The sequence below is a fragment of the Oryzias melastigma genome, linkage group LG7 (assembly GCF_002922805.2).
Source record: "Oryzias melastigma strain HK-1 linkage group LG7, ASM292280v2, whole genome shotgun sequence".
Lineage (NCBI taxonomy): Eukaryota > Metazoa > Chordata > Actinopteri > Beloniformes > Adrianichthyidae > Oryzias > Oryzias melastigma.
In genome coordinates, this window is record NC_050518.1 from 30,202,814 (window position 1) to 30,230,614 (window position 27,801).

At 43.4% G+C, this 27,801-nt stretch overlaps 2 protein-coding genes across 2 annotated transcripts in view; both read right to left on the reverse strand.

Annotated features, from left to right (window-relative positions):
* bcl2l1 (BCL2 like 1) overlaps positions 1 to 12,559 on the reverse strand; it is a 30,139-nt gene extending 17,580 nt beyond the window's left edge. The window contains exons 1-2 of the mRNA XM_024293029.1: positions 12,260 to 12,559; positions 8,445 to 9,167 (exon numbers count right to left, since the gene is read on the reverse strand). Of these exons, the coding sequence (XP_024148797.1) occupies positions 8,445 to 8,993 (549 nt within the window). The 5' untranslated portion in view covers positions 8,994 to 9,167; positions 12,260 to 12,559. The remainder of the gene's footprint in view (positions 1 to 8,444; positions 9,168 to 12,259) is intronic.
* A 297-nt stretch (positions 12,560 to 12,856) lies between these two features.
* The window catches only part of arfgef2 (ADP-ribosylation factor guanine nucleotide-exchange factor 2 (brefeldin A-inhibited)), a 32,513-nt gene continuing 17,568 nt past the window's right edge, over positions 12,857 to 27,801 (reverse strand). The window contains exons 22-39 of the mRNA XM_024293028.2: positions 27,072 to 27,219; positions 26,891 to 26,987; positions 26,776 to 26,816; positions 26,525 to 26,694; positions 24,802 to 24,953; positions 24,224 to 24,396; positions 23,986 to 24,146; positions 23,763 to 23,893; positions 22,175 to 22,304; positions 21,856 to 21,991; positions 19,375 to 19,513; positions 19,236 to 19,293; positions 19,048 to 19,156; positions 18,816 to 18,955; positions 18,570 to 18,741; positions 18,216 to 18,354; positions 16,553 to 16,670; positions 12,857 to 14,044 (exon numbers count right to left, since the gene is read on the reverse strand). Of these exons, the coding sequence (XP_024148796.1) occupies positions 13,886 to 14,044; positions 16,553 to 16,670; positions 18,216 to 18,354; positions 18,570 to 18,741; positions 18,816 to 18,955; positions 19,048 to 19,156; positions 19,236 to 19,293; positions 19,375 to 19,513; positions 21,856 to 21,991; positions 22,175 to 22,304; positions 23,763 to 23,893; positions 23,986 to 24,146; positions 24,224 to 24,396; positions 24,802 to 24,953; positions 26,525 to 26,694; positions 26,776 to 26,816; positions 26,891 to 26,987; positions 27,072 to 27,219 (2,373 nt within the window). The 3' untranslated portion in view covers positions 12,857 to 13,885. The remainder of the gene's footprint in view (positions 14,045 to 16,552; positions 16,671 to 18,215; positions 18,355 to 18,569; positions 18,742 to 18,815; positions 18,956 to 19,047; positions 19,157 to 19,235; positions 19,294 to 19,374; positions 19,514 to 21,855; positions 21,992 to 22,174; positions 22,305 to 23,762; positions 23,894 to 23,985; positions 24,147 to 24,223; positions 24,397 to 24,801; positions 24,954 to 26,524; positions 26,695 to 26,775; positions 26,817 to 26,890; positions 26,988 to 27,071; positions 27,220 to 27,801) is intronic.

Here is a 27,801-nt window from a genome sequence, read left to right on the forward strand (position 1 = left end):
TCAGCCCTCTCCATCAATCCCTCAACTCTCTCACTTTAATGCACAGCGTACGATTCCCTAATCCCATGACATGGCTCCTAATCTGATCAGAGATGTGAGCATAGAGAGAGAAACAATGAGTAAAACCAGAGAGGGACCAAATGCAATCAGAGCGGGGGGACGGGGGCTGATGCAGCGGGCTGCAGGAAAAAAAAAGTCCTGGTAGGAAGAGTCAACTGGAAAAAAGAGGCAAAAAAAGAGGGGACAGGCAGAGCGAGGCAGAGGATGGAAGGGGGGGTGTTCTGTTCTTGTGACCTGATTTCAACACTAAGCTATAAAAAGTGGAGCAGCATCTTCGCTGCACCCCAGCTGCTCTGCTCGTGCAGCACGGAGCGTGCACAAAACGCTGGCTGCACGCGTGCACCATTCATGCCGTTTAACCTATTGACCCACATACTGCATCTTCATCAAGCTGAGTCACCAGCCTCATCTTCATCTCTGCCACCTGCCTCTCTATAACCTCTTCATCCTCATCTGAGATACCGGGCTTCTGTTGGGGGGGGTTGTCAGTGCAGATCTTAATGCCTGCTGTGCAGCATGGACTCACTCATCCATTACTCTGCAGGAAGTGTGTCCCGCCAACATAAACAGCATCTGGAGCAAAGGCTGCTGGGACGAGGATTTCTATATTAAGGAACGAGGAGACCCAACGCCATGCAGCGGCTTCTCCGGGTGCTTCCCAGTGTGGGGGTGATGCTGCAGGGCCGCAGGTTTGATGTCACGCAGCAGCAGCTGATGTTCTGGGAGAAGCTGTAAACACTCGCAGGCACAGGACAGTCCTTGTTCCTAACTTGTTCTCCCAGCTATCACTTAGAAAAACACAGACCCATTCCTATATGTATAACCTAAGCATGACTTTAAGACTCTATACGCTAAAAACACATGATTCAAATGAATGCAACGTTTGTGCATCAATACTTTTTTTTCTTTTTTTTTAATGGCTCATCTGTGCTCTCTGATGCAAGTGGGACACGTCTGAACTGCTGCTGTAAACAAGCATCACCTGAAGTTCCCGTCAAAGAGCTGGAGGCAAATGATTCACGCAATCTGTCGACTCTGGCTGTGATTGACAGCCGTTTACTGAGCGCCGAGGCACAAACAAACACGTGATGTCACCGTCCACGAAAGCAAAACAATGGAGACGTGCGCGTGGTTGAGCGGCCACGTTGGATCTGCATGAGGGGCGCAGCTTATTGATACGGAGCAGCCGCCGCTGATCGGACGTGTGAGCGAGGAAGCGATTTGGGTCAGAAGTTGAAGGTGAAGAAAAGTCGACCAACACACCTGCGCGCACGACGAAGACGAGGGAAGCAGATTTCCCAGCGCGTGTGTGTTTGTGCGCTCACGGTCTCTTTGTCTGGGAAAGTCACGTGAGCAGTCTGACTTGGCGCCGTCCCCTCCCCTCTGCAATGCGCCACTTATACAATAAAAACAGCCAACACATTAACCAAGCAGTTGAGCAAACTTCAGGATGTGAAGCCAAAAGCCTGACCTGAGAGTCACCAAGGCATAAAGGAAGGATGGAGGGGAGGGTGGTGGCAGCTGTGCAGGTGGGGGAGGTGGTGTGGGGGCGGTCAAAGGGAATCGATGGAGCTGATGTCAGCCCTAAAGACAATATAGCATGTGTTGCTCCCTCACAAAGTGACACCCACAGGACAAAGCTCTGGGACGCCGTTGGGTTGGGTGTTTTGAAGCCGTGCGCTCACACATAATGAATCGGGGTCACAAGTCTGGGCTTCCAAACATAAAAATGGGCGCAGCGGTTGACGGAAAAAGACACAAAAGGATAAGGAGTTCAGAAGTGATGACCAGAACACGGATGGACAGAGTGGGTGGAGATGCCCAGAAGGAAAAAAAAAAAAAAAAAGTAAAAAAATCAATAGTGACAGGCAGAGAAAATGAAAACACATGCGAGGTAACAGAGGGGGACGTGTGTGGAAGACGACACAGGAGGTGGAGGAGGAGACGGGGAGGCGGTCCAGATTGGTCCCAGGGGTGAGATTTCCAGCTCCTGTGCGTTAGAGCCGTCTGGCAGGAGTCTCTTTCCATCAAAGCGTGTATCCTATGTGCATGTTAATTACAGAGAGAGACGGGGGGGTAAATACGTTGGCACAAAGGAAGCTCAGGTGTTCCCAGAACTGAACCAGGTTAATGGTGTTGCCTTTAATTACAGCCACGCCATCTAACCCGATTACAGCCGCGCATCTGAACACTTCAGGTTTCATCCTCCTCTTCCTCTGGTATAAATAGCTCCTATAAAAAAAGAGGGCCATAACACAGTAGTGACAGAGCCCAGAGCCTGTTGGTTTGTACAAACGTGACAAATTGTTTCATGAGATGGGTCACTTCCTAAAACAGATGCAGGCACGCCGTTTCTGGTAAAAGTTTTCCAAAAATAAGACTTTTTCAACCATTTTTTGCATTTTAAGGTAGTTTGAATTTCTCTGTGTTTTTGGAAGATTTCTGAACAATCTTCAGCGATAAACACGATGATTGTATTCAGAAACATTTTGAAAATATGAATGGATTTACTGTTGCAAAATCTATGTTTTCTCTTTATTCATCTGGTACTTCTTCAGCTTTCTTAACCTAAATAAATCAAAAACAGACGATATTCTATCATAAAATACTGTTTTTGGGCTGCCGAGAAAAAGGAAAAAAGTGAAATAAAAGGAAAATGTGTTCGCTCAGCCAGCATTCCTCTCGTACTTAACTTTTCTTTGACCTTTCTGAAACCACCAACCGGACTAATGATGCCTTTTTTTTGGGTTTCTCTTCTCCAGCTAAGCAGTTTAGGCTTCATTAGTCTGTCAGATTGAAAAAAAAAGAAAAAACATTGTTTTTCCCAGCAGCAGGTTGAGATATTATTCATCTATAATTGGTAATAACCCCCAGACCCCCACCCTGAGGCAGCTCAGTCTCCACCGTGTAATCACTGCCATCGCCTGCTCTGCTGGAAACGGCATTATTAGGTCGATGGCACTGTCTCTACCTCTGCTGCCTGCCAAGGAGGTTTATTATCTGAAAATATATGGCTTCTTTTAAAAGCAGGAGTTGCAGAGGGTGACTCTGGCTGAGCGCATTTATCTCACATGCTTAGCTACGATCAAATATCTCAGCTCGGAGGGCAGCTGAAGCTGGGAAATAGGCTCTGGCGGGATCATTTAGGGAGCAGCTTTCAGTTTTTATGACGTTTGCTCTGTTGTGCAAAACAGCTTCACTTTCCAGCGATTCACTGTCAGTTCAGATGTGTCTCCACCTCATGAGCCCTCTGCGTCGTTCAGGAGCAGTGTCAAAACTCTGCAGACATCCTTGTCATGTTCTCTACTATTTGAGTACATTTTCGGATTATATTTTATTATTATTTGTAATCTGTAACCACTGTGTAAAGTCCTCTCCCAATATATTTCAAGATTCCTAATCAGAAGACTGAAATCATCTCAATAAGAGAGCCATCCTTCTGTGCCACCAAAGCATTATGGGAAAATGATGCAAGGACTTCAGAGCTGCATATAAATAAAAGTAAAACTGAAAAGCAGCTTCTAATTGCCCCATCTTTCTTGCCCCCACCCCATTCTATTAGCAGTCTAGACCACTGTTCAGGCAAAACTTCATGATGCATCATGGTGGCAATACAGCTTGAATTTCACCCTAATTTGGAGTGACAGTGCGGTCGTGCTTTCATTCACAGCAGAGACGAGCCAGCATGGCTGACATGAGCTGCTGTCATGCTCAGCTTCTGACAGCGGGAACGGGGATTCTGACCCGGGAAGGAGCGGCAATGATTTTGGGGGCTTAGGATGAAAATAAGAAAAAGGTTGCTGTTTCTAAAGATCTTGACCATTTGAAATTCTACTGATTCCATTGTCACATTTGGGACTAAATATGTCTATTTTTTGCATTTTACAAAATAAAGGCCCAGCAGACCCATGTGATTCACAGTAAACCCCCGGGGGGAGGTGGAGAAGATCGGCCTAGTGATCCCATTCAAAGTGTGCTTCGCCATGGAGGAACCAAGGGGGCGTTACCCCGGGACTCCTGGTTGTCAGAGACGCAGAAAAACAAAGGAGGCTAATAACAGACAGTGAGGCTGAGTGTGCTTACATGTGCGGAACACTTCTACTGAATGCTGCCGTCTGCTCTGTGATGATTGAACACTTTTAATGCCCGTCATCAGCAGTCTGGATCACTTCCACACAGAGGAGGTCCAGCACAGCTGCAAGTGTGCAGACCTGAGCACAAATCAGTGCATCAGAAAGACTTCAGGTCTGTGAGCTGCACCACAAGATCATTATTGCAGCGTCAAGCTCTTTGATTCCTCTGAACATTAAGGCACACAGACAAGCGTTTCTCCTAAAATGCTGATTTGATTAAGGTGTTTATAAGCTGTGCTAAATTTGAAGCCATTTTGAACCCTAAATAATAATAATTCCAGTTCAAACTGAGACTTTTAAGCCTTGTTTTCACTGAGCGGTCCGGTCTGGTGAGGAGTGGTCCGGTACGGTCCAGTTAATTCTGGGGAGCGTCTCCACTTCATTTCACAATGAAAGCAGTCAAAATACCGGACCGTACCAGTCAGTAAAAGTGCTCCAGCTGTTGTTCACCCAGTGATAGAAACCAACCAGAAAATAAGTAAAGAAGCAACATTTCCAAACAGAACTTCCTGTGTCTTTTCAGACGACCAGTCGCGTCTTTTTAAAATCCACCTGTTCGCGTTAGACTACATCTGGAGACGGAAGGAAGTGTTACAGCATTTTGGAAGGGGTTTTTCATGGTGGACGGAGGCCAGGAAAAGGACACAACCAAGAAAGGATCTTAAATACCCACTTTGATCCTCTTTTGGTCCATTATAAAGCCTTCCCAGTAGTTCTTTTAATTACAATTGTGGTGTTTTAACCTAAATCAAAAACCTGTATGGTTTCTAGGAACGTAGTTTCTGTAGAGCGGCAGGATTTCATTAGGATTTTGCCACTGAGGCAGACTTCTAATGAGTAAACCCGCCCCCCTTCCACAACCCGTTGTGGATCGGAGCTTGTAGCTCATATTTTCTAAGTCACAAATAAGCCCTTTTTCAAAATGTTTTTTTTGTCTGCTCCTCATTTATTTGAATAAAGTACATTTCAAGAAATGCAATTTTAAGCTACATTTTTCTCATTCTTATCCTTATCATCAATAAAGCCACAAAATCATGTTATAAGCACAAAAAACACAACTTCTTTAGAGTGAGTCTATAAGGGTTTAGAAGCTTCGGGAACGCTTTTATCATCGTCTTTCACCCTCTTTCTGAAAGCTCAGGCCACAATAATCGTATTATTTTTCTTTGTGGGTTTCCTTTCTAGTTTAATCAGACCGTCATGTCCCAGAGTAGCAGCACAGCAGGGAATTCTGTCACCGAGGAATCCAGAATCCTGGGATTTCTCACCAGAGATATCCACATTTAAGAGCAACCGAACAACAAACTGCTTTATCCTGATGTATGGGCCAAACCAACTCCATTCCAAATAATTCATGTGTAAAACAAAAAACCTGTGAGAGAACACGAACCCCCAGCCTCTAAAAGAAAGAAAAAAAACCACCCATGATCTCCATCACTGCTCAGAGACACAGAAACCAGGAAAGTTTTGAACAAGTTTCTTCCTCCAAACTCTGGCAGAATTCTTCTAAAGCAAAACTAGTTTAAAAATGTGCATAAATGAGATGATGAGACTGAGTAACACCTGAGTGAAACAGAGAGTGACCTTGCTGCTGCTCAGAGCAGACTCATATTTCATCAGCTAAAACTAAAGGCGCACCTGCCTCACAGCTATACCCCACATCTGCCAACAGCTTTGACTTCAATTCTGTGAGGAGGCGTCAGGGGAGGACAGGCAGGAAGAAAGACGGCAGGGAAAAAAACCCCAACAAAGTCCCGCGTGGGTTCACTGAGAGACCTGCACGTTTCAGAGGAGAAGGCAGCTTTGAGGAGATGAAACTACAGCAGGGACTGTGACAGAGACAAGGGCAAAACCAATGAAATATGGAAACTAAACTCATGGCACTCTCTGGCAAGAGGCTCACTGGAATGTAGAGCGTTAGTCTGTGCTGGTAAATTTATGAATCAACAGACGGACCAAAACAACAAAAAAAGAATTCACAACTCTTTTGGAACGCAGCAGCTAAATGAATAAAAAGAGAAATACTAAAAGGAAGTGGTATCATGTGTTAGAGTTTTGTCTGTTAGGGGAAGTGAAAGCACCAACCAGACAAACGCAGCTCCATCCATTCAGTTTCTCGGATGAAGTCATTCACTGCTCCAAGCACAGGTTCCTCTCACATGCCAGCCAGGAGGGGCACACACTGTCTACAGGTCAACTCCTGGTGATTCCATTTGGTGCCAAGCAAAACGTGTAGTCAGTTTTAATAGAGATGAAGATCATCCACACCAGTGTTAATGCATTTCTGACAGCTGAAAAAAATAGCTGAACTTCAAAATAGCCTAAAAACTGAAAAAAGCCTAAATTAGCTAAAACAGCTAGTATATAGCTGAAATGTTGGCTAAACTCCAAATTAGTCTAAAAAATCTGTGTAAATCCCAAAATAGTCCAAAATGCTAGCAGAATGCCCATTTAAAAAAATGTAAAACCATAACTTTTTAACATAATTATGAATAATAAAAAGGTAGGAATATTATTCCAGAGTAAATAAACTTTAACCTTAAATAAAAATATATTTTGTCAAAATTATATAAGTTAGAAATAAGCGCAAGATAACATCAGGCCATTAATAACAATAAAATAAAATGATCTGGAGGGCCGGATAGAATTACGTGGAGGGCCAGCTCAAGCCCCCGGGCCCTGACTTTGACACGTGCTCTAATGTCATCTTTCCAACTACAACAAACTTTTATTTTTTTAAGAACTTTTTTTTCCAGTAATCATTTTTATAATTTACCATTATTTAGAACCACTTGTGTTAAAAAAGCTCTTCTTAATCAACCTGAGCTTTGAGATGGAGCTGTGTCGCTGTGCTGCCATAGCAACAGGGGATAAGGTTTAGTCCATTTACTGAGTTCTGAGGAAAAGTTTGGAAGCAGAACTCTTATTTCCAAACAGAATCTTTTAGGGAAAGTTTTTAATAATAAGTTCTAAATAAGGTGGACCATTTTTTATCTTCACTGACATGCATGACCATCAGAGTGTTGCTGGAAACTTTAGTCACGCTTAGGGTGGTGTGAAAATAAATATATGTACAGCCACGTGTGGCCTAATGGGATGATAAAGTCACTTTACAATCCACCATGAAGGAATGTTTGGAAAATGATGCAAACATGAGAGATATTCAGTGTGAATGAACAAATCTGTGCTGATCATGCAGCGTTATGACTCTGAGCTCAGCCCTGCAGGTGATTTAAAGGTGTAGGCGTCCTTATAATAAAGAGTCAGCTGACAGCAGGGCGTCGTAAAGCTTCAGTGTAACAAACCACGCCACACCAGATCTTCTAACCTTCACCGCCCTGCTCATTGTCAGCGTTTTGTTTGCAGCCTGATGAGCGTTTTAAGCAGGAGCGCAAATGACAAAGCCAAACAAAGGGGTCTTCGGCCACGAGGTGGTCACCTTCCATAGGGCTGATGAATACAAGCAGCCCCGCCCATCCGTTCCTCCGTCACAACATTAAGTGACTGGGACAAAGGAACAGAAGTGACCTTAGCCGTCCTGGAAGGGAGTGAATGCACACAAACATGTTAGAGTGAAGTGGAGGAGAAACCAGGCTTTCTGATAAAACAGTCGGATGTTTTCAGGAGGGGGGCAGCACAAGGCCGTTCAACTGACCGGAGTAGAACAAAGAGCTTTCTGTAAAAGCGCTGGACTTTCTGGTGTTTGGTGAGAACTTCGATCTCCAGGCACAAAGAGCGGGAACGGCCCGTTAATCTCCCGCTTCGATTGGACTCTGGGAGCTCAGAGCCCCTGATCAATTAGTGGACAGCTGAGGCAGCTGCTGACCACACAGATATTCCTCTGTTCAAATTTTCTTTAACGCCTTCTGCTCCGGTAAAATCTCATATTGAATGTGAATGTGCTGACCGCTGAGCAACAACCCCCCCACGCCGCTGTCTCAAGAAAAATTTTACAAAACAAAATTCTCACAAAATGAGTCAGAAAGTTCATCAGTTGAAGGAAAAAAACTAAAAAATTCAACCAAATGCTGTTATTTTTTTTAGCTCTATGTACTTTTCCACAGCATAAACGGCGTGTTTTCATTTCTGTACCTGACTGCTATCAGGCAGGACTGAAAGGGGGACGTGTCAACATGAAAACTTTCCGTGCTCAAAGTGTTTACTTTCCTCGAGTTATTTAGGAAAGGGACCTTAAAGATCCCTCTGTGCGAGTAAGAGACGATTCTTTGTCCCCGTGTTGACATAACTCACCCATCCGCCTTGGCTCTGGATCCACGGCTGGATGTGGTTGTCCAGGTAGACGGTCATCCACTCCACAATCCTGTCCACCAGGGGGCTCATCTCCTTCTCCACGCACTCGACGCACAGCGCCCCGCCGAACGCGAAGAGCCCCACGATGCGCCCCCAGTTGATGTTGTCGCGGAACAGCTCGTTCATCACGTTCTCGAAGCTCTGGTAGGCCGTGGCGGGCGTGATGTGCAGCTGGCTGTGCAGGTTGTTGAAGGCCAGGGCGTACCGCAGCTCGAACTCGTTGGCCGTGTCCCGGAGCGCCTCCTTCACTGCGTCCATGTTCGTCGTCGACGGCAACTGCTGCTGACGCAGCGGGGATAGCGGCGGGGTCCCGGGACTCGTCCCGTTAAACGTCCCGTTGGCGTGCGTCTCTGTGCTCTGCTCCTCGCCCACCTCCCCCGCAGCAGTCCTGTTCGGAGACTCATTGAGCACTATGTGGTTGAGGGGGTAGTTCCTCTGAGACAGTTTATACTTCACGTAGAAAACAACCAGTTCTCTGTTGCGGGACATTTTGTGTTCAAACGTTCTTTTCCTCTCTGCTCCCGTCTGGATCAAGCCTTCGCTGCGTTGGACTGAACTCACACTGCGTGCTCCTTCTTCAGACCACCATGGTCAGCTGTCGTCCACAGGACACTTGGAGGGTGAAAACCAAACCTACTCAAGGCTGACAAACAAGCTCAGACCCTGCGGAGAGACAACAAGGAAAGGTCAAAGTCTGGACGGCCTTCTCCTGCATGATAATGTGTCTGAGAGGACGAGGGGGTGGGCTTCAAATGAAATCCAGACAGGTGGGGTCAAAGAGCCGCTCTCTAATTGGGCTGTTACATGTGGAGCAGATGGCTGTGATATTTATGAGATAATGGCTGGAAAATGTAGGGCTTCAGAAGTACAGTCGGGCAGTTTGAGGAAGGTGAGGACAGATCGGAGGGACGGAGCGGTGCGACCGGCCTGCCCTCGTCATCGACCTCCTGACCTGCAGCCTGAGCTCACAGGCTCCAGGCATGTTTGTCTCAGCTCTTGTTTGTTATTCCTGATGCACGCCCTCAGATCTGCACGTCGCTTTTTAAAGACACAACTTTGGATGTCGGTTTGAATCCTAAAGCAAAAACAGTTTTCTTCCAGAATCAACTCAGTGTTTGTCCTCTCAAAAGTTCAGCCTCTCTGCCTGCAGCGCTGCCGTGTACAAAATGCAGTGAACTCGTACTGAACTCGAAATGTATTCATAAACAGGCCACATTTTCTGGAGAGATTCTGTGGTTTTGTTATGAGTTTTCAAACCACAGATGAACTTGTGAAGGTAAAAGAAGAACATACAGTCTTTTGAAAAGGGGAAAAAACAACAGTCATTTTGATCACATTTATCAGAACCCCATTTTCTTCTTCAAAGAACCATCAGGGTTTTTTTTTCATCTGCATGTTCCTCGTGTTTGGACTAAATTTGGGAAAGGAGCCTTCAGTTTTTCTGCTTGGAATACTAAAAATGTCCAAATGTGTTACATTTAGATGTTTTTGTTCCTTTTTGTGTAGCAAAGAAAGAAAGTCCATCTGTCAGTGTCTGTTTTTAATTTATTAGTGCACCTTGAATTTTCTGCATTTTAACATTTCTCATAATGTTCATAACTTTTGCAATCTATGTCTGATGGTTTTACATTTACTACATTTAATAACACAGAGCTACTTTGCTGTACTTTATTTTGAAATGTTAAATAGTAAAAAAAGAAGTCCACTCTTACTGTATTATTTTATACTGCTATTTGTGACATGTGCTGCTGACATTTTGGCCAGCTTGATCTCAATGTTTTTTTTAAACCTAGTTAAATAATGTTTGATGAAATTAAATAATAAAATATGAAATTGCATCTTGGGCCATTGTTTTCCTTATTTACCCCTTGCAACTAATTTTAACCAAATCTGTGTTATAAGATGTGAACAACACAGTAACGCCCAACATTTTTCTAATTTTCTCTTTTTTTGTCAAAACGTCAGCCTCTGTAACAGTTTATAATCCAAGGTTTACTTTAGTTAAAACAATTAAAAATAAATAAAAGGAATAATTATGTTCATCGAAATTAATCTGGATGAACAGAAACTCTTAACAATATTGTTGTTTATTTTGACAATTCAACTTGTTGACTAACAGATATGTCAAGAAATAACCTTCAATTAAAATAAATTATATGAAGGAGATTAAACATCATCTTAATTGACTAAAGTGCGCATATTTACTGAATATGAGAATATCTCTGGCTTTTTAATATTTAATAATAATAATAATATTGAGGTTCAGACTGAAGGAACCTAATATTTAAAGCCTCAGTCTGAAGGTGGCAGAATACAAATATTCCATTCCACGCAACACAGCTATTCTTTCAGAAAATAAATCTTCCAAACAGAGTTCCAGCCAAAAACCAGAACCAACCAGACAAGGTGGAGACACAAACGGCAGGTGAAAGACCAACAACGCAGCCAGCAGTCCTAACAATGCCCACATGGTCCCAAGCTAGCAACCAGCACGTGGCTCGGGTTATAATAACCCAGCCTCGATGTAAACACTGCGTCGCAGCAGCAGGAAAAGTCGCACCTGAACGCACCGCGAAGAGGCGCGCGCCCCCGAACATCTCCCCCGTTGGTGTTTATCGCCACCGACACGTACAAAACAATCAATGAGGGGTATCGAACTGCCTGAGACTCGACCGTTCCCCTGCCTGTGTCAGCCCCAAACACAGATAAAACTTGTCAACAGCCTCCGTATCAGACATGAAGAGGGGCGTCTTACCAGAGCGGGACAACGGACAACTCCCACGGAGTATTTCTTCTTTCCTGCGTCACAAAAATCAGATTCCGTTCGCGTTTCTGTCTGTGTGCACCAAAGCTGTCATAATACAAAAATGTTGGATATTCACTTTTGCGCCTCTGCACGAGACTATCTGCACGTCCCCGCCCACAAACCCCCCTTCTCGTTCTTTCATAGCCACGCCCATTCTGTTACGTAAGAGGACACACATTAAAATCTCTGTTAAAGGGGGGAATTTCTAGTGAGTTCTACCTTAAAAAAATATCCAAAGCAAAAATTCCATTCACGACGTCATTAAAGAAACAAATAAATCACAGAATTCTCTTTAAGATTTGTAATTTTATTCACCTTAAATGTAAAGGATCCCTAACACAGACAAGAGCAAATACCATTCCAACAAGTCCTACAAACCACCAATCATTGCTATAAAAGAAAAATGTTCGAACCCACATTTCAAAAGATGAATCAGAGAAGGTTCGGCTGGTCCCCGAAGGCAGACCAGGCCATCACATCCTCCACGCAAACCCCGGGCCGGAAGCGACAGTCACATCAGAAAAATGCCACCGGGTGACACCACCCTGCTCCGGCTCCACCGAGGCTACGGCCCCGGCAGCAATCCGCTCCACTGCCCGCATCTTAACGCGAAGCAATCAAGAGCCGCTGCCGCCGCTTCACCTCCAAGCTAAAGCAGCTCTGACGTGAACATGGCTGTCAGGATGGAAACGAGCAGTTCCACTCTGAAAACGGACCGGAGCATCCCCGCAACGCCGGAAGGCTTCACGCAAACGGAAAGAACACAGTTCGCATCCCGCATGAATAAATAAAGCAACAACAAAAAAATCGGCATTCCTCTTAATCTGTCGGTCTCTGAGCTCCAACGGGACTGAGAGGAAAATCCACGTCAGTTCATTTCATTATCTCGTGATTTCGCCTCAACCGAAGCCATTATGGTCACTTTCACTGCTCGGGCGCGAGCTCTTACTTGTAGGGTGGTCTTCACAAAATCATTTCTGGTGAAAGACGATCCAAACCCCGGCGGGAGCGGTCCGATCAGACATTGCTAGCCCAGTGTGGCTAACACCGACGGAGCTCACCTAGCCCAGCCCACAGACAGATCCACGTCCTCTACGTAACCGAACGTGCGAGCCGGCCCCGCTCCGTCCGTCCACCCGCTTCGCTTCTTCAACCATATGGACGACACCCACTTACTGCCGCCCAGAGTCCCTTTTAAAGTCCACAAACAAAAATCAGCGTTTTCACTGAGCTAGTAGCTCAGGTCACGAGCTCTGCTAATGTTAGCTAACTGGCTAAAGTTTAGGAGACATTAAATCACTTAAAATTTCAGGTCAAAAACGCAGAAGTGATTTAACAAAACACTAACAAGAACATGTATAGACGCTTGTTTCCTTTTACTTACTGTTTTACTTCTTTATAAAGTTCTGTTTGCAATAGCGGGGCTCCATTTTACAGCTGTTAGGCATCTTTTCATTGAAGTTAACAAAAGATGAGAGATCTCCATAGTAACCTTTGTTACCCCTCAATCTAGCGCGCACGGGACAACAGCGACACCCAGCGGACATCTGTGGAACTGCATCACTCGATCAGAATTCGGGTTTATTGATCATGTCACCAGATGTTTGGAAGATTACATCACAATAATATGTATAGAACCCTCTTTCATTTCTTACATTGAAAACTTTACAGTTTTTGTCATTATATATATATTTATATATATTTATATGTTCCCAAGTTTTAGGGAAGAAAAGTAGACATCCAGAGTTGCAAGGGAAGAAACGCTTTCAAAAATATTTAAATGCACTTTAAATAATTACATACATCCTTCAAAAAAGGCATGGAATACACAGCAAAGGATCCAGACTGCTGGATTTGGTTTCGCCCCGATCCTTTCAATGAAAACCGTCAGGCGTTTTAAGCCGATACACAAGAACAGCGATGTGCAGGAGTAGGGAGCTGACTGGACATCCTACGGGAGGTTTTATGAGCTAGTTGTAAGTGTAAGGCTTACAGGTTAACCAGCAGGAATGCATGAGAGACGAGGGGATGGATTAACGTTTAACTTTCATTGTAAACCAGCAATTATTCCGGAAAGGAAAAAAAAAAAGCTCAAACAAATTACAGCAAAATAAATACATTTTTTGAATCAGTTGAGATCTTTGATAGTGTTGCAGAGTTCTCTTTGAGAATAACGTTTGCCTGCTACTGAATGTGGATATGAGAAGAACGTTAACAGGTGATGCTTTGGGATGAAAAAGAAATGACGGATCTTGAGCTTTTGCAAAAAAAAACAACAAACCAAGAATAATAATTTAGACTTCTGCTGCGGTTGCTGAGGTGAGTCAGTGGAGAGCGCTGGTCACAGTGCTGTTCATCCCCAGGAGAAAGAACAAGGAAGGTGTGTGGGGGGGTGGTTGCAGGTAGTTCTTTTTCAGTTTTTTTACAAGCTGCACACATCAGAAAAGCTTCAACACTTTCAACGCAGAGTCCAGAATCAAAGCTGAAAAAGTCTCTTAACCTTCCCTCTGACTCTGAAAACACGGTCCAGTCCAAAACGGGGGGTAGCGGCGTTCATTCCAGCGCTCCACGCCTTCTAGGGAGTCCGGGTGGGGGTGCCGTCGGGAGCAGCAATGTGGAAGACGGAGCCGATGCGCAGGAAGAAGCGCCTGAGGACGGCTCGCAGCTCGGGGATCAGGTCGAACTGCATCATCTCACACAGGTGGTGGTAGTAGCAAGAGGCGTGGGGCTTAAACTGAGGGAGGAAAGAGGGCGGACGGCGTCAGAACCAACATTTTTAAAGACCCACTCCAATGAAAATGTTTTTTTTACATGTTCTCATGACAGAGGACAAAGAAATTTAAGCTGTAAAAAAGCTTTAATAATCTGGACGGCTGGATAGCTCTGATATCACTTGTTGCACCGCCAATGTTAGGTTGGGAGTGTGAGGGGCTGTAAGCTAGTGGGAGAGTGAGTAAACAGATGGATGATGGGAAGTCAGGCTTAAAGTCCCGCCCACAACTCAGACGTGAATTTCTAATGAACTCCTGCTGCTCTGCAGAAACTATGTTCTAGAAAAACAGCATAATCTTATTTAAAAGAGCACTGGGAACTCTTTTGTAACAGATCAACAGATGATCGGAGTGGCTCGAAAACAAACCAGGTTTGTAACACTTCAGCATATTCTAACAACTCTCTGAAAAATTCACAGCAATTCTTGCAGGAGAGATTTAACACCAGCCTTCTGATGGTTGTTTACTCCGTGAGGTTCTGGCTGCAAGGCGCCAACATTTCCCACCGCCAGCCTGTTTTTCGCCAAACAAACCTTTTGGCCTAAATATTCCAGAAATGACACACGAGTCACGTGCTGGGATGAGTCACAGGGTGCCACATTCAAGGGTCCAAAAAGAAAAAGAGAACATTTTTCACTGTATTTTGGACGTGAAGGTTCTCATTTATCCGTTTTGACGTTGAGTCATGGTAACTGGATTTAAAATGTTCTTTCTTTAAGCGTTTCACCGTAACGGCGAAACGCTTAAAGAAAGAAGATCTTAAATCCAGTTGCCGTGACAAAAATACATTTTGGATGACATATTTCCTTAAAGTGTGAAGAAAATTTATTGTTTATGAGCATAGTTGTAATGATTCTGCTTAAAAACACTATTTTTTAATTTAAAGTCCCACTCTTATTCATCTTTTTATCAAATGTTCCCTTTTTATTATGTTTGGGCTGTTTGTAGGCAAAATAATAAAAAAACCATTGTTTTCTAATACATAGTTTCTGCAGAGCGCCAGAAGTTCATCAGAAATTCACCTCAGAGTTGTTGGGGCGGAGAAACTCCGCCCACTCTTTCCCTCACCAATACTGAGAGCTTATAGCCCCTCACACCCCAAACCTAACATTAGAAGTGCAACAAAAATGTCGAGCAACAATAGAATCTATGTCTGACGAGGAAAACAAAGACGTTCATGGATCTATTTGTCTGCAGGCGTATGCATCAGAATGGGGCGGAGCTTAGAGTTTGTGGCCCGCCCAGCGGCTTTTCTACATCACAAGTACGATCTTTTTCAAATTGAATTTTTTAATCTGCTCCCATTTTACAACAATCTGAGTAAATAAATACTTAAGAAATGCAAATTTGAGCTTAATTTCTTAATAAATATCCTCCATCATCAGAAAAATGCTACAAAAAAATGCTAAAAGCTTGATTTTCATCAGAGTGGGTCTCTAAACGGTGTTACATTTATCAGGAACATTCATTTAACGAGCAGAATGAGAATATTTTTTCATTTACATGTTCTCTGAAAGTGTTTTTTTTTTGTTGTTGTCGAGTCTTGTTTTGAGCTCTGTTCATTCTTGCTGACTCATTGTGAATCATCTAATAACTTATTTGATAATTTAGGAATTTGGGGATTTTTATGCTTTTTAGCTTAATTTTTTTTAACAGTTTTTTGCTTTTTTGTTCTGATTTTAACCAGTAATAATAAAGACGAACTATGACGAAAATTGTGTGTTTAATCCGTTTTTGTAGCATTTTTCTGATGATGGAGGACATTTACATAACGAAAATTAGGCTTGAAATTGCATTTCTAAGTTTTTCTTAATTCAAATTGTTGTGATTCAGGAGCAGAAAGGAAAACGTTGGAAAAATATCATATTTGTGACATAGAAAACACACTGGGCAGGCCACAAGCTCCCTCCTCCCAGTAACGGGGACGGGAAGGGGGGCTATGAAAACAGATGTGACCCTCGTGTTGTCTTTTAGGGTCCAGATGACCCCAGCCTTACATTGACTTGTTATCCATCCCATGATAAATATGGATGAAGGTGGACAGGATTTCATGTCTGCCACAGACACCAGTGAAGATAAAAAAAAATAATTGGAAAAAAAAGTTCAGCGGACTGTCTTGTGGGGTCCAGATGACCCCACTCCCAACGTCAACATACCTAGAATACAACAAGGGTTACGATGATCAGAGCGGGACTTTGAAACCTTTGTACATCATTGATTATTAAAAATAATCAATAATTGCAGCATTACACATGGAGGATGAACTTTAAACCTGCTCAGAGAATCGGGTTCGAGTCCCTAGATCAAAGCGATGTTCATCAGAAACAGTTTCCACAGATGCGTAGCTGCAACAGTTTGTGGTTAGCAACAGTTAAAGAATCTTGCCAACCACAACGCGAGAATCCCCCAGCCCGAGGTCTTCCCCCCGCTGTGTACTGAGGACAGGAAGCGTTGGGTTTGCGCGTCCTTGCCTTGTCGTCGGGTAGCCGCAGCGTCCTGGTGAGCAGCAGCATCAGCAGGCTGTTCCAGGCCTCTCTGTGGCTCTCTGAGGTCAGACTGATGAAGTATCCCAGAGCTTCGCTGCACACCCTGAAACACACAAAAACGTTAGTGACGAGGACAGAAAACAAGAACCGTTCGTTCTTTCATATCTGCGCAGAAAGAGCAGAATCCGGCACCAGCGGTGGCGAGTAACTGATACATGGATGATCTAACGCATGAGTCAGTGCAGCTGCTCAGTGACAAATGCAAAAGGTGATCGGCACCAGACTTACTGATTTATTCCACAAATGTACACAGAGGACAGCTCATAAATTCATGAGGTGTGTGTCAGAACACACAACTGCTGCAAACTGCACAGTTGGTGCTTATTCAGACACAGTCCAAATGTCAGTGACTCATTTTAGTTGCATTTTTACAGAGTACATTTCAACATCTTTGCTATTAAGTGTCGAGTCCTTAAATGTTTCTAGAAAGTTCAATCAGGAATTTTTAATAGACTTTAAAGACCCAGTTTGATGAAATTGGTGCTTTTGTTGTTTTTAACAGATTCTTTATATCTTTCTGAAGATATAAAGGAGTTCAAAGGATATTAAGTGTAAAATTGCATTTCTGTGTATTTCTTTAGTGAAATTGTTGTCATTTAAAAATGCTGGAGGGGCCAAAAACTCCCTGTCCCGCTCCATTCTGATGCACTTAAAGGTGTCACGGGGTGATTTACCTCATCATTTTTGATCATTTATCTTTGTTCTGTAACTCAAAACTCTGAATGGCACACCGATGTCTTTTTATATTGTATATTACGTTAAAATGATGTAACTGACGCATTAATCACTAATGAATTGCACATAAACAAAGCTATAATCACACACTGTTCATGCACAATTCCCGCATTGTGTGACAGGTTTATTAATCGATCTTGTGCCGCTCCAGCAGTCTATTGAGTGGGAGTCTCCGGCTACAGCAGTCCTGCTGGCACGGATACGACCCTTCTTGCGGATCTCTTCAGCTACGGCTTCTGCCAGGTGTCCCCGTCCTGGCGGGGGACCCAGAGTTCAACAAAAGCATTGACAATCCCGTCTCCATGTCTGGGTTCATCAGATCATTCAGAGATTCTCCCAGTACAGTGAGCTTCACCATCTACTGTAGGAGCTGCATCTGCATCAGCAGTACTTCTGTCTCTTTGTGACCCAGTTTGTCAACTTGCTGTCTCGCATTTGTTAGAAAAATGGAAATAAGAATAAAATGAGAGGAACTTTTCATTATTATCTTGATGTAAATAAGGAAAAGAAAAGTTCAGGAGGAGAGTAATCAGATTCTCCTCCTTGTTGGTTTTGGACTCCACCTGCTGATTGAACCATCATCACGTCACGGGCCAAAGCTGAGATTCTGATTGGTTGACATGAAAAGAATTCAACAACAAAGTTTATATATTTGAGGTCTGGAAATATTGTGCTGCATCTGACGCTCAAAACACGCCACAGGACCTAACGAATCTGTACATTAAAACTGGACAGCCCCCTGCTACAGGAATCACATTCGGTGTGAACACTGATCAAGCCTTCTTCAAATGCAGGCGTTCTCGTCTGCTGGAGTTTAATCCATCAAACCAGATCGTGCACAAATTCTACTCACAGAAGCAGGCGAGTCTGAATGTCAGGCCACGAATCCTGCAGCTGAGGGTCTGAGTACATCCGGAACAGAATCCTCAGGCTGCAGGCCAGGCTGCTGGTCTCCTGCTTCAACAAGTTGGGCTTAGATTTCCCCTTAAACCCTGAGGGCAGAAACAGAGCCAGCAGTTCAGGACAACAGACGAGACGGGACATCACTTTACTGTCAGGGTTCAGCGGCTCTTCTCTGATCAAAGCACAAAAAAGCTGAAAATTAGACATAAAAATAACATAACCGTATATATTTACAGGGGGTTTAATGCTACTCAGTGCAGAGATAAATAGATTCTGGGAGTTTTCCGTGTTTTCTTGGCCTCACCTGCCCTCCAGAGGGCCGTCCTCTGCTCGTTGTTGGAGTTGAAGTCCTTGGCGAAGTTGTGCGACTCCAGCAGACAGTCGAGCAGCTTGAAGAGGTGAGCTGAGGTCATGAGTCGGTACATTCCCTGATCCGGCTCTCCTCTCCCAGCCTCTGACTCGTCCAGAGCGTCCCGCTGACGAAGGAACAGACTGCTTTAGCTACACCTCAGTTGTAGCTCGAGTCCACCTGAACAAACGGCTCGTCTACCTGTGCAGCAGCCATGTTGTCAGCATCCTCCTTCTTACTGGTTGCCGGGTAGAAAACGATGTTGTCGATGGTTTGGATCAGCTCCAGCTGCACCACACATTTGATCAGGAGCCCCGCGAAAAGCCTCTGGTCAGAAACTCCTGAAATGTAGAGACGTTGGATTCCAAACTCACCACTAGGGGGCAGGAAAGAGGCAGAAGCTGAATCTGTTTTGATTTGTGTGAGCACTCACGAGCGTTGGACTTTCCCTTCCAGGTGTCGTCGCTGGACATTTGGCTGTGACCTCTCTCAGACAGAGCTCTGTCAAAGCTGCTCTGGGACTGAGTATCAAAGTCGACGTCCTGCAGGGAAAACCTCACAAACTTACTCTGCCGTTCCACAAACACGCGTGTTTTAAAGCACAGTCGATGCTTTTCTTACAAAGTGCTTGCTGTCGGCGGCCTCCTCATCCTGTCCAGCCGGTCGCCAAGTCAACAACCTGATGAGGAAAGCAAACAGACGAGGAGTCAGGCGGTCCGACTCCTTGCGTCCTGCAGCGTTAAGCCGACTCGGCACTCACGCGTGGGGGCAGGTGTTCTGGAAAATCTCCAGCATGCAGGAGCAGGTGATGTTCCACACCTCGGGGCTGAACTTCTCGCCGTTCAGGATCACCAGGTTTTCAAGGCAGTTGGTTCCGGACCGAGCCAGCTGTTCATTATCTGGACAACAGACACGCACGTCAGAACACATCCGAACCTCTTATTCATCACTGACTGTTGTCGTGACAACAAAACGGATGGGCAGAGACAAACTCTAAAATTATGTTTCAATTCTTAAAAAGCATTTGCAGCGATCCATTTTTTGTTTGAACTTAATGATTCAATCAAAAAAAGTTTGTTTCGCACAAAGATAACTTAAAGAAATAAAATGTTCAGTTTCTATTCTTAAAAAAGATGTTCAAACATATTCAAACTAAAGAGAATTAATGTTTGTTTAAGGCTCTAAATCTGAACCTTTTTTCTAGATCCATTTTGATCTTTTATTCTGCTGAAGAATCCAGACACTCTTAAGCTCAGAAACTTAGACTTTGTGGAGAAGTCATCCAGGACCATCACACTTCTTCCATCAGCTTAAAAAAGTTACCCTTTTTCAAGCCTTAGAACAGAGGTGGGTAAACCATGGCCCAGGGGCCACATGTGGCCCATTAAACTATTTAATCAGGCCCGCCAAACCGAAATAAATGATTTTGATTACCCGTATGAATGTTTTATTGTCCCTGTAGTTCAGGTGTCTCCCCACAGATGGCGCACTACAAATACATTCTCCTTTGTTCAGGTGCAGAAAGGTAATCTGCATTCATGTAGTGTTGAAGATTTGTTGTTTTCCCCGATATTCATGTGTGATTTCCAAGTCGGATAGTCATTATTCGGATTATTCCAAAGGCAGCATGACCCTGAGTTTAAGTTTTCCCCTGAGGGACATCAACCAATTGGAGAAAGCTGCATTCAAATGAGAAGAAAAATCAGTTTTAAAATAAAAACTTCAAAATGCTCTGTTGAAACCCTTGTGCTGTCCTTGATATGTTGACGTTGGGAGTGGGATCATCTTAATCCGAAAAGACAGTGAGCTGAACTTTTTTTTTCCCCATTAATTTTTTATTCTCACTGGCGTCCGTGGCAGACATGAAATCCTGTTCACCTTCATCCACATTTGTCATGGGATGGATAACATGTCAATGTAAGGCTGGAATCATCTGGACCCCATAAGATAGCACAAGAGTTTCAATCAAGATTGAAGCAGGTTTTTGTCCAGATCCCGTGTAGTTTCATTATTTTACGAGGTGAATTACCAAAACACACCTCAAATCTGCTCCTGGTCCGACTCAGCGGTCAAATTTTAGAACCCTTTGTGGTGCGTGAGTAAGAAAGTTTGCCCATCACTGCCCCAGAATATTGGCCTAAAGGTTTGGGGATAATCTAGATGTTTTTCTTTTGCTCAGCGGTGTCTTTCTTCTTAGTCTATTTTTGTCCAAAAGTTTCTTTCTGACTGTTGAATCATGAACTCTGACCTGAACCGAGTCAGCGAGTCTCCGACTGAGCTCAGCAGTCCTTTTCCATCTCCTTCTGCTTCTTTCATGACCTCCTGCATGAGTCCTCGTTTGACCTTTGATCAATTTTTATCAGCTTGTGGGTCTTCAGGTTTTCAACGGTTCCAAGTCGTCTATATTTTTTAATTATCTCGTCTTTTCTGGAATTTATTTCCAATTTTTTTCTGAGATTTTGAGATGCTTCAACAGTTGGTACTAAAGCGTTTTCTTGATTCCACATGTCTGACAATAAATTAGACCAGATTGAGGGAAATTGAAAAGAGCATTTGGAAAAAAGTTTGTGATTTTACGACAGAGGGAAGAAAACATTTCTCATTATTTCTCAGGCAAGTTCGGAAAGGGTTTTTTTTAAAGTGGAATGATCTTTCACTTGAATTTAGATCTGAAGATCTGAATTTTTTTTTTTTTTTTTCTGGTCACACATGTCCCATTATTACAATGTATTTGAGACAGTTTGATCCTAATGGAAAGATCTGGACACTAAATTGGATCAAAAATAACCTGTTAACCGATTAAATAACTCTTTTAGCTCAGGAGATGTTGCCAGCAACACCTAAATAACTCACAAAGTCTTTGACGGCTTATGCGATCAAAGTGAATCTGCTGATTCTGACACAGGGAAAAGCAGCTTTCTAACAGTTTACAAACCTTTAGGCTGCTTTTCTCCACTTTAGAATCCGCTAGAGTAACGTTAATTGCGTAAATAGTAGAAAAGTTGGTCAAAAGAATGACAACACCGGAGCCAAAGCTCAAAATGTTTAAGGGATTGAAATCAAATTCATTTCGTTTTTGTGTAGCATTTTCAGATAACCTCAGAAGTAAACAGCCGTATATCAGTATGAATAAACTATTAAATCATGTGACAGGCTTTGTTTTTTTTAACGCTAGACTTTTCTTTCTTCTGGATTTGATGCACAAATACAGCGTGAAAAACGTCGTGGAGTTCAGTCCCACCTTGTCGGACGCACCACTGCAGCTGCGTGAAAATGTCCGCCAGCAGGATTTCACTGAGCGGCTCGTAAAACTGCGTGAAGACGTCACAGATGGCGTAGAGAGCGTGGTTACACGTCGTTGTCATCCACTCCGTTTTCTAAAAAAAAAGCAAACGGAACAATTTTTAAGAAAAGAAATTCATATAGATGTTTAATGTTTTATCAAATTTGTTTTATATAGAAATGTAAACATTTGATCAAATTTAACATTCAGACTGAATTGTCAAGTTTGGAATTAAATTCCAAATGTTTGGCAGCTGAATCAATCCGTGGAGTCTGACCTCGGTCTGCTGCTCTGGAAGCTTCATGTTGTCGAAGATGCGGAAGACGATCCTGAAGAGGTCGTGCCACCAGTGCTTCTCAAAGGTGTGTCCGTAACTCTTCATGATCTCAAACATGACGGTGAGACCTCTGTCCGAACAAAGAAGGTGAAGAGACGTCAGTCTGGATAAACAGTCATGGTTCCAGTGGTTCCAAATGGCTTTTTAATGTAATGTAATGTGTAAAAGCCACAACATATGGTCTCACAACTTCTCTGATGTTGTCTTTAGAGCTGAGACGTCCGAAAACCTCTTCTTTAAGGTCTTTCGTTTAAACAGAAACTGAAGCAAAACAACTGATTTTAGATTTTTAAACATCTGAAGGTTTTAGAGTAAGAATGAGGTACAACAAAGAAAAAGGTGAAGACAAATGCACCTAAAACTAGTTTATTATTGATTTACATGAGGAAAACTTCACTTACAAACTATAAATATTTTTTAAATTGTAAAATAATTCCCAGTGGTCATTTAATTATGCAGTTTTCAGCCAAAATCAAAAAGCCTGTGTTGTTTTTTTAAGACTTATTTTCTGCACATCAACAGGAGTTTATTAGAAATTCACCTCTGAGTTTTGGGCAGGAATGCTGGTGTGGAACTTAGTCTGTGTTAAAATCCCAGCATGCCTTTGTTTACACGCTCTTCCACTAGCTTACAGCTCCTCAAAAGCCCAAGCTAACAGTAGCGGTGCAAAAAATGGCGAAAATTATCAGAGCTATCTACAGTTTTGAGACAGATTCCAGCTAAGATAAGGAAAATGAAGATCCTACTTGATCCATTTGTCTGCAAGTGGAGGATTTAGAGTTGGAGCAGAGAAGAAAGACTTTGGTCCAACTGTGTCAGTTGCTGCGTCACAAACCTGAGCTTTTTCAAACCGTGGATTTTTGTCTGCTCTTGATCCATCATGAATTAAATGAAGAGATATTCAGAAACACAGCTTTAATCTTAAATTATTTTGTATAAGTTTTCCATCATGAGGAAAAATGCTGTAAGAATAGTGGGTCTTTAAGAAAAGTTTATGAATATTAAAATTTTCTCTTTGTATTTTGATTTTATCTGTTAAAAGCTTCTGAAAACCTTAATATAAAGAAATGCTGTGTTTTATTGATTGCTTAAGTAATTTAAATATTGAACTGTATTTGTTTTTTGTCAGAGTTCCAGGACTAAACTACCTGCTCAATCCTAAAAGGATGAATACATAATTTTATTTTTTTGAATGTACTGAATCTGGTTGTCTTCATCGTTGCGTCGCTGTTCTGTGATTTCTGCAGACTTATGCTGCATTCTCACCAAACGTGATTTGAGTGGGTCACCCTTCTAACACCGCGCGGGGAATTCTCTGCTTGTCAAAAAATGTGTTCCTTAAGCTTGACGTGTGGGAGAAGCTACCACCTAATGTTAAAAGCCCGATCGCAATACGAATTGCACTTGGTGTGAGTGCAGATTTATGAACGTACATCTATGGTGAGCATGAAGATCCAGGCGAGTTGATCCAGGAACGCCTCTCATGCTGTGTTTTCTTTATTTACATGAACAAAGATGCTCTTCATACCTGGTCCGAACATCCAGCTTGCAGCGGTTGATGATGCAGGAGAGCTCAAACAGGATGGGAAACCAGCCGCGAACCCACACCCGGTCGCCGGGGGCAACGTTCATGTCATCACTGGTGTACTCCCTCAGGGCCTGAACAGGCGGCACAACAAAAGGTTTTTAAAACTTTTTTTTATTGTGACAACTGTTTCATATGCATGAGGGAGGAGCCAAACTGTTGGTACCTGCGGCCTTTCGGCGACGTATTTGGCGCAGTGTCGGATGAGTCTGATGGCCTCCATGCTGGTGTCGGGGAAAGCTGCGTTGCAAACAAACTCTGACAAACACTTCACTGCATCCTGGAACGAATCGATAGCTGCTGCAAAGTGTTCCTGGAAGGTGTTCACTGATGAAGAGTAATGAGGACAAGGTTGTTAAAGTGGCTAAAAAGAGGATTATTCCTGATACGACGGCCGTACTCACTGACGATGTGACCGGTGGTCTGGAAGGCCAGCTCCACGATGGTCTCATCGTGGGAGGAGGCGGCCTGGTGAAACACGGAGAAGATGTTCTTCCAGCCGGAGCGGATGTTGGCCGCCTGCGAGTTGACCATCTGAGCCACGCACCTGATCACCATGTCCCTGATGGTGGGAGACCTGAGGGGAGCAAAGATTCAAAGATTCAAAGACTTTTATTGTAACTGTCAGGAACAGTTAAATTGTGGGGAGTCCACCAGCAGCAATGCACAGCACAATAAAAATATAGAAAAGAAATTAAAAATAAGAACAAAATAAATAAGTAGAATAAAAGTAAAATATAACGTATTTAACAGTAATAATAATATGAAACTGTACAGAGGTAGGGCAAAAAGGGAAGTACACGACATAATTGGAGCATAGTAATAATAATAGTAATAAAGCTGGTCACTGCTGGGGCTGAACACACAACACAATCATCTACTCATCCTGGAAGACACATGAATGTGTGATTATAAAATCAGTGCGGGTGATGTCAGAAGTCTAGCTGAACAAACCCCTCTGCATGTGTCTGAGCACACTCACCTGTTCTTCTTCATGATGTGCTCGAAAGGCCTGAGAAAGTCCTTCTGGAAGCGGAAGTTGGCCAGTTCTCCTTTCTCCAAGAACTTCATAGAGAGCTGCCGCAGAGAGTCCACCGCAAAGATGGCCACGTCCTCGTTGGGGTTACAGCCCACCTAAAGAAAACGTCATGGGAGACCGCAGTTACATCTCTGATCCCCATCATGAACACTACTCAGAGAAAAGGTCAATTTGTGCACCAGGGGTGTCAAGTTTCAATCTCGAACACACGCTATCTGAGGTTCTTCAGTTTGATTTGGGCATCAGGTGTCAGTCTGGCAGTAGCATGATTCTAGCAGCGCATCAACCAATCAGGGACTCATATTTGGGCCCAATCGTGGGAGTATTCTTACGCACCTGTGACCTCTCCTGCTCACCTGTGAAAGTACTCTTACACTCCTAAAACTAGTTCCGCCCCCTTGTGGAGGACTGTGCACTCATGGAGCTTCTCCTGTGCGGCCATGTGACACTCAACATTGAAGGAAAAAAAAAAACCAGAACGACTGTTTAAATCCATTTTCTAAGGAAAGTGTTCGATAACGGGGTGAAGAAAACACAAAAAGAGGAACTCTTAGAAAAGGAATTTAAACATTCATTGTGTTTGCTTCATTTTTTTTTTTTAAATGGCAACATCAAAAATGATTTGTTTTTTCAACAGTAGAAAATTCTTAAATAAAGCAGTCCCTTTCCCTCTTTTCATTTATAGTTTTAATTTGAAAAACGAATGATACTCAGGTATTTCCTGGGTTTTTTTTTGTCAATGTTGAGTTTCACACGGGCGCGCAGGAGAAGCTCCACGAGCGTGCAGGAGTAGAGGAGCGGGCGTGGAGACTGTCCTGCCTCTGTGGAACATTCATTGCGTGCATGGAGTTTGATATACGCTCATGAGAGAGTTTTGGCAGAAATTTGACTCCATACAGGTGCTGTGGTAGCGGGCGCGATCGCTCCAGCTCCCTGGACTTATAATGCTTTTCTAATTTTCATCAAGACAATATTAAACACATCCTCCAGTTTTATCTTCATTTCTCCCCTCAGATTAATGCTCAAACTGGTAGATGGAAGTTCCCGTTGCAGGAGTGAACTACATCACACCCGGAGAGCCTGAATGACCTGGTGAACCCATACAGAGCACAGTGCTTGCCGGCGCCTCTGTAGAGCTCTCCAAAACATAAAAACCCAAGCTACTCACTCAACACCATCCATGTTTTCCATGATGTGGCAACAAGTCCAGAAAAACTTTGGCAGTTGCGCCGCAGTGTAACCGTGGTTCACCGTTTGACTCAGGGCAAAAGAGGGGCAGCAGGTGTGATTACAGCTTTAGAAGTGCTCGCCTGAACACGCGTTGCCGAGGGCGATGTGAACGTAGCAATAAACTAACAAATCCCGTTGACATTCTTTCACCAACTTTAACTCTTTAACTGTTTACGCAATTAGAAGCAATTCCAGCAATTTCTGAATGAAGAAAAGCAGCTTTGCGCTGATATGCAACAGCAGTGAAGTTTTTCCACGATCAGCTGATTCACAACGATCACATCAACAGTCGAAGAGCTTCAGTATATCAAAAAGGGTGTGTTATTTAGCCGTCACCGCCGACCTCTCCAATGTTAAAACATTAAAGCTTTCTCTAAAAACACAAAGAGAAAAAGATGTTCTCATAAATTAAAAGCATCTTCAAAACGTGACCCACCTTGTTGAAATGATCTCCTATCACCTGCCAAATGCGAGACCACTGCAGCCGGATGCGGTTCATGTTGTAGTAGGAGATCTCCACGATCTTCTGCAGGCTGAACATGCGGGGCTGGTGTGTGGAGGCCAGCTCGTCCATGGACACGGCGCAGAGCCACCGCACAAAGTCCACTGCAAACCATCAAAGCATACGGGTTGTTTCCAACAGGAACGAGACTCGGTAGAGAAAACACCAGAGGAGAACAAACTGACCGATCGCATTCCCGTCCAGCCTGGTGGAGCCCGTGAAGATCCTGCCAAGAACATAAAAACACATTTAATCCTCTAAACTGTGTTTTGGTTGGTGATTTACAGACTTTCACTTCACCTGTCCACGGCGACAACAACACTCTGAGAGCTGGTCTCTCCCACAGACTCCTGGATGTGAGCCATCTGCTTCTTGTCCTGACTTCCCACCAGGTTTCCTGCAGCACAAGAGACAAATATTTACATCAGCATTGTTCCATGTTAGGGGCATCGAGGTTTAGCAGCAATATGAGGAAACTCACCGAGCCCTAGGGGCATGAACTCCTCTGTGCCTGCAGGTAAGCCCCTGATGCCGCTGTCCCGGTCCCGAACCACTCCTGAGATGTAACGCGTCTTCACCCCGGTCCCGATCAGCTGGGCCAGCTCCAGCTGACTGATGCACCTCAAGATCTGCAGGTTTTAGAGACAGGATGATAAAAACATCGTCAGAGCAAAAACTTGATGGTCTGAAGGGATATTTTTGTCTTTTTAAAGGATCGTCGATCCAAAACATGCTGAACAGTTAATGCAACAGCTCAGAGTGGAACTCAATGGGTTAAAGATCTGTGAGTTTGTGGATTCTCTGTATGATTAAAGCCACAGAAGAAAAAGTTGTTGGTGCAGTTTTAATGTGGAATCTGACTTAAATGAGCTTTTATTAAAGATCCACTCCAAAAAATGTGTTTTAACATCATATTTAATGACACTAACTGTTCTAATGCAATGATCTATGTTCTTTTGTATTTGTCCCTATCAAATAAACAAAATAAATAAATCAATCAAAGTAGTGAAACTTTAAGGATGGAAAAACTGGAGAACATTTTTAGGTATGGTGTGGTTAAATGATTTTGTTGACTGCTGAAGTTAAGCAGGAAGTTAACATAAAACTTTTGCTTCAAGTGATAAATACAATTCTTTCTTTCTAAATCTTTATGTTTATGTTTTGTTGATTCGGATCTTCTGTTGTAAACAAAACTATAAATGATTACGATT